A 7,523-nucleotide genomic window follows, 5' to 3' on the forward strand; every position below is an offset into this window, starting at 1 on the left:
TAGTACCATATTTGTGAATATTTTATCCGCCTAGAGAACAGACTAAAGTTAAAAAAAAATGGCTCCGTTTTCAGTTTTCTATTTGTATGGTTATTTAATTTCAGCTAAAATTTTGTGCAAAAACTAATGAACGATTTGGTTGCTTGGTTTTACGACATATCAACCCTTTTTGGGTTATTTAATGTCTTATCAGGTCATTTTGGTAAAAGTTTTTGTTTCAAGTTCTTTATGTGCCTTTAAATATTTATTCAGAGTGTTTGGTTTGGTTTGGTTTGGTTGTTTTGAAGAGAAAACCTTGTTTTTGGCTTTGAAGAACATGATTGAGTTTACAAAAAAGACAAGAAAAAAATAATATCAATGTTTGATGCATTTTGGAAGTCAGTAGCATCAGGGAATAATTAAGTAGCGTCAGGGAATTTTGAAAAAAAAAACATTAGAAAACAGATGATTAACAAAAATTTATAAACTTAGAATTTTCTTACATGGAAGTCACAGATTACTTAGAAATAGCTTAGATTCATTTCCTTGGTCTTCGCTAAGGAATAAAGTATAGTATCTGTTTTGATACTACACTTCATTTTTTCTGTCTACAGAAAATATCCTTGTAGACCGAGGTATTTAATATTTTTATCTCAATCTTTTTAAATAGCTGAATTTCTGTCCTCATTAAAAACTGACCTTGTGCCTAATTGTGCCCTCATGGGGAGGTAAGTAAACAGGGACACAAACAGATGAGTACTCCAATTAGTTTAGAAACACAGAACAGATGATAATGAATGTAGAATTGAATCTTTAGCAAAAAAGGATATGAGCAACAAGTTGATATAAAAATGTGTGAACTAACTTTGTGTCCCATAAATCTGTAAGCTCTCATCCGATCTTTAAAGTGCCACACCATCAGCGATGAATCCAACGAACTAGAAACTGAAAGGAGAAAAACAGACAAGAAAAAAAAGATTGAGATTCAATTTTTTTTATATGAGAAGTATGTAGTTTGCTTGAAGCATTATGTGTAGTGTAAAATGAGTTGTGTTTAAAGGCTATATCAATGCGGTTCCTGAGAAACAGTGGACACGAGTTCATATATAAAATAATAATGACAATATTAAAAGGAATTTTCAATTATATTCTGTTTATTTACGAACATAATGTCATACAAGATGGCAGGCGTTGAAGTCACTAATTTTCGAGATTAGTATTTCCTCCAGGAGAGAAAATGAAAAAATATATACAACTCCTTGTAAAGGAAAGCCTCAAAGAATAGTTGTATACATTTCTTTTTCTTTTCCTCCCGAAAAAAAAAATCTAGCTCTAAAAAATTAGGGACATCGATATCATTTTTTTTATGTTTTGAGTATCTTTTTATACACGTATCGACGATATCATTTTCCTTATGAACTTAATAGACGGTGGCATTTTTTTTATAAACGTATCGATTTTATTTATAAACGTATCGACGATGTCATTTTTTATAAACGTATCGACGTTGTCAATTATTTATAAACGTATCGACGATGTCATTTTTTTATAAACGTATCGACGTTGTTTTTTTTTTATGTAAACGTATCGACGTTGTCAATTATTTATAAACGTATCGACGTTGTCAATTATTTATAAACGTATCGACGTTGTCAATTATTTATAAACGTATCGACGTTGTCATTTATTTATAAACGTATCGACGATGTCATTTATTTAGACACGTATCGCCGTTTTCATTTATTTAGACACGTATCGATGTCATTTATTTAGACACGTATCGATGTCATTTATTTAGACACGTATCGACGAAGTCATTTATACAGGAATCGACGTTGTCATAAACGTATCGACGGTGTCATTTTTTATGCATATACTTATATATTATATATATATATTTATATATTATATATATTTTTTATACTTATATATTTTTTATACTTATATATTATATATATATATATATATTTTTTATACTTATATATATATATATATCTTTTTATACTTATATATATTATATATATATTTTTTATACTTATATATATATTATATGTATATTTTTATATTTATATATTATATATATATATATATATATTATACTTATATATATATATATCTTTTTATACTTATATATATATTATATGTATATTTTTATATTTATATATTATATATATATATTTATACTTATATATATATTTATACATATATATTATATATATGTATTTATACTTATATATTATATATATTTTTATACTTATATATTATATATATTTTTATACTTATATATTATATATATTTTTATACTTATATATTATATATATTTTTATACTTATATATTATATATATTTTTATACTTATATATTATATATATTTTTATACTTATATATTATATATATTTTTATACTTATATATTATATATATTTTTATACTTATATATTATATATATTTTTATACTTATATATTATATATATTTTTAGACTTATATATTATATATATTTTTATACTTATATATTATATATATTTTTAGACTTATATATTATATATATATTTTTAGACTTATATATTATATATATATTTTTAGACTTATATATTATATATATATTTTTAGACTTATATATTATATATATATTTTTAGACTTATATATTATATATATATTTTTAGACTTATATATTATATATATATTTTTAGACTTATATATTATATATATATTTTTAGACTTATATATTATATATATATTTTTAGACTTATATATTATATATATTTTTAGACTTATATATTATATATATTTTTATACTTATATATTATATATATTTTTATACTTATATATTATATATATTTTTATACTTATATATTATATATATTTTTATACTTATATATTATATATATTTTTATACTTATATATTATATATATTTTTATACTTATATATTATATATATTTTCATACTTATATATTATATATATTTTCATACTTATATATTATATATATTTTCATACTTATATATTATATATATTTTCATACTTATATATTATATATATTTTCATACTTATATATTATATATATTTTCATACTTATATATTATATATATTTTCATACTTATATATTATATATATATTTTCATACTTATATATTATATATATATTTTCATACTTATATATTATATATATATTTTCATACTTATATATTATATATATATTTTCATACTTATATATTATATATATATTTTCATACTTATATATTATATATATATTTTCATACTTATATATTATATATATTTTCATACTTATATATTGCTAGCGGGGGTACCCGGCGTTGCCCGAGTGTTTGTTTCCGGGACGGGGGGGGGGAGTTTTAAAAAATGTTATGGTAGGTAAGTAGGAAGGATCAAACCCGGAGTCATGAGTAAAAGTAGGAAAATAAAGTGTGAAAAAAAAAAAAAAAACATCTGCAACGTTAACAGTTCGGCCACCAAGAAGAGTCCATTCCAGTTGTTTAAGGAAAAAAAAAAAAAAAAAAAAAAAAAACGACTACAGTAGGTCCGCGCTAACGTGAAAATATAATGTGAATTGTCCAGCACGCTAACCACTACGCCACAGAGCACTGCAGCTTAGTTTAGTGATTTTAAATAACTTAACATGAAAGAACTATGAAGCCAAACCGGTGTTCTCTTCTCAACTGTTCCTTCTGAACGATCCCCAAACGGTGTTAAGTGGTGGCAGGGGGAGGAGGAATTTATTAGAGAGAAAATATTTTACCACTTCCATTGATCTTAACCGATTTTGGCCGTGACTTCTCAGCAGAAAAAGTATAGAAATCTAAGATTATCGAGGAATTTGAGAAATAATAAGCCTATAACACACCTCAGATATTGTTCTGCCGTTTGTGCATATTATATTTGCATGAAATATCTTGATTTTTAATCCTATTAATGTCAAAATCAGACGAGAAAAAATGAGTTCATTTTATTTATATAGAGAAGATATATATTTTCATACTTATATATCATATATATTTTCATACTTATATAATATATATGTATATTTATACGTATATAATATATATGTATATTTATACGTATATATTATATATGTATATTTATACGTATATATTATATATAGTTTTATACGTATATATTATATATATATATAGTTTTATACGTATATATTATATATATATATAGTTTTATACGTATATATTATATATATATATACGTATATATTATATATATATATACGTATATATTATATATATATATACGTATATATTATATATATATATACGTATATATTATATATATATATACGTATATATTATATATATATATATATACGTATATATTATATATATATATATATACGTATATATTATATATATATATATACGTATATATTATATATATATATACGTATATATTATATATATATATACGTATATATTATATATATATATACGTATATATTATATATATATATACGTATATATTATATATATATATACGTATATATTATATATATATATACGTATATATTATATATATATATATACGTATATATTATATATATATATATACGTATATATTATATATATATATACGTATATATTATATATATATATACGTATATATTATATATATATATACGTATATATTATATATATATATACGTATATATTATATATATATACGTATATATATTATATATATATATACGTATATATATATATATATACGTATATATATATATATATATATACGTATATATATATATATACGTATATATATATATATATATACGTATATATTATATATATATACGTATATATTATATATATATACGTATATATATATATATATACGTATATATTATATATATATATACGTATATATTATATATATACGTATATATTATATATATATTTTTATACGTATATATTATATATTATATATATATTTTTATACGTATATATTATATATTATATATATATTTTTATACGTATATATTATATATATATATATACGTATATATTATATATATATATATTTATACTTATATATTATTGTTACATGAAAAATGCTTGTCCCCTTTTTCATGTAAGTAAAAATAAAGAGAATTAGTAAATGAAAATAAAATGAGAGAAAATGGGAATCGAACCCTGGAGATAAATTTTAAAGAACAATAGGTTTTAAATGGAATGTCCAGTAAATTGTTGATTCTAATAAAATAATAATAAATAAACTATTCATTGTTAGAAAGAATGTGGATAATAAAATACGGGTTAAATGAATTAGATATGTAGGTTCAATTCCTTTGTGAAAACAACAAAGGAAAAATGGGAAATCAGAATGTTTCGACGCATGCAGGTCGCGCATGTTGATGGCACGTGAATTGTGGTCACGTTGGCCGGACATGCATGAATTTCTAAATATAGGAAGTGAGAGTTAGTTAGTTAGTGAGAAGTCAGAAGAAGGGAGACAGAGAGTCAGAGTCAGACGAGAGTCTGACCAGGGAAGAGAAGGTTCAGTTCGAACCTTGGACTCTGGAAACGAGAGGGTTTTAAACAGAAAAAGATGTAAAAAAAGAAACTTTGAATTCCTGAATGCAAAGCCATTGACCGGTCAATTGGAAGGAATAAATGATCATGTTTTTTATAACTGCCGTCTCATGTGTCCATCATTACATGAAAAAGGTATTGTCTATTTATGTGTAAAAACCATTTGAAATTCATCATCTAAAAAATATGTATTAGAAAGTATATGTGTCTATTTATGTTATATAAACACTCCCGTTCAAACAGAACTGTGAAAAGCATAAATGTTACCCTCTCAATCTGTCGGTATAAATGCCAATCTATCAGTCTATCTATCTAGATATCAAATCCCCTCTCAAAGTGTAATTATATGTACTCTCTCTCAATTATAAACTCTTTCATTTATATACACCTGTTAATGTCTCCATATCTCACAACATGATCACACACATGAACCTCAAAGATCTCTTACTTCCATGAACACTCTTAAGACTCTTATCCTTCTTAACATGAATACAAAAGAATTTACATTCATCATTGTAATAATAACACTACGTAACATTATATATATATATATATATATATATATATACTAGCTGTACCCTGCCACGCGTTGCAGTGGCTCAATTTGGTGTAATGGAAAAATTTAATAAAAAGAGAAAATGCATGTGTCTTATATTAGTACAGCAATCCACTTCAAAAAGTGAAAAAGAAGGCGAAAATGAAAAAAAATGGTACTCTTGCAGAATTTGATCTGGATCCTCGGGAATTTCTGTCAATCATTCATGGTTTGGACTTGACCAACAATCAGTGGATGAAGCCGAACGTAGCAAAAATGTTGAAACGCTAAATGTTTTTTTTTTGGTAGTTGTTTTACAAAAATGTGAGTTAGTAATTAATATTTGGTTGATGGTGGGGGGGTTACTATACACAGATTCGAAAAAGTTGTCCAAAAACAAATAAATGAAAGCAAAGGTAAGGTAAGTTACGTTTCTACCTAATTGGATAATTGTTTAGTGTTTTTATGTTATGTAAAATGTTTAATCGGCTCAAAAAACAGAAATGGTCGCGGACTCTGTTGAATACGTTAAGTTTGGGAAAGTAAGTTGAAAACTAAAAACTATACAAAACGGTGTCTGAAACTCACCGAATATATGTTACCATGACATAGGCCGGCATAATCGGTGGGTTTCTGACAGTATTTTGTATAGTTTTTTTTAGTTTTAACTCACTTTCTCTAACTTAAAGTAATCAACAGTGTCCACCACTATTTGTAGCTTTCAAATGCCCCGATAAACACTGTTTTTCGAGCTGACTAAACGTTACATTAAATGAAAAGGGTTTGTATTACTAAACACAGATACAAAGAAGTTGTCAAAAAATAAATATATAACAAATAAATGTTATCAAAGGCAAGAAAAGTAAATGTTCTACCTAACTGGATAAGATTTTAGTGTTTTTATGTAATGTATAATCGGTTCAAAAACATTCAATGTTTATCGGTATATCTGAAAAATACAAATGGCGGCAGACTGTATCGAACACGTTAAGTTTGGAGAAATTTTGGGAAAATGAGTTTAAACTAAAAAACTATACAAAATACTGTTAGGAACTCACTCAATATATGTTACCATGACGTAGGCTGGCATATAATCGGTGGTTTTAAACCTTTGCTCGATACAGGTGACGACTTTTAAAAGTCCCTTTTAGTGATTACCTGGTTTAAGGATATTTGTACAACTAAACGGCAAATCTGCTCCAAAAAATCCGGTATTATTTTACTATAAGGCCCGTTTCACGTTCATATATAACGAAATATTTTATTGTAGATTTTGGTGTGCTAAAAACGAATCTGCAAACGCTATGCGTGAGCATAAACGAAAGCTGTTTAGCCAATAAACATGGGAAAAAATCCCCCCTCGCTCAGGTGGCTAGAAAGTGGGTGCTCATTTTAAGTTAAATTTACATGGAAAAGTGATCGCCGCTTTTTCGAAAAAGTAATTTCTTCATAGCATAAAA

At 24.3% G+C, this 7,523-nt stretch overlaps 2 protein-coding genes across 3 annotated transcripts in view; one reads left to right on the forward strand and one right to left on the reverse strand.

The window, feature by feature from the left end:
- LOC145294106 (uncharacterized) overlaps window positions 1-7,523 on the reverse strand; it is a 169,091-nt gene that overhangs the window by 74,555 nt on the left and 87,013 nt on the right. For both annotated transcript variants that reach the window (XM_080141178.1, XM_080141179.1), the window contains exon 3: window positions 845-924. In XM_080141178.1, the coding sequence (XP_079997304.1) occupies window positions 845-924 (80 nt within the window). The remainder of the gene's footprint in view (window positions 1-844; window positions 925-7,523) is intronic.
- Window positions 1-7,523, forward strand: part of LOC145294107 (nitrilase and fragile histidine triad fusion protein NitFhit-like) — a 165,198-nt gene that overhangs the window by 6,568 nt on the left and 151,107 nt on the right. The gene's annotated exons all lie outside the window — the stretch shown is intronic.

This window comes from Euprymna scolopes, chromosome 15 (genome assembly GCF_053919585.1).
Source record: "Euprymna scolopes isolate OS-2025 chromosome 15, ASM5391958v1, whole genome shotgun sequence".
Lineage (NCBI taxonomy): Eukaryota > Metazoa > Mollusca > Cephalopoda > Sepiida > Sepiolidae > Euprymna > Euprymna scolopes.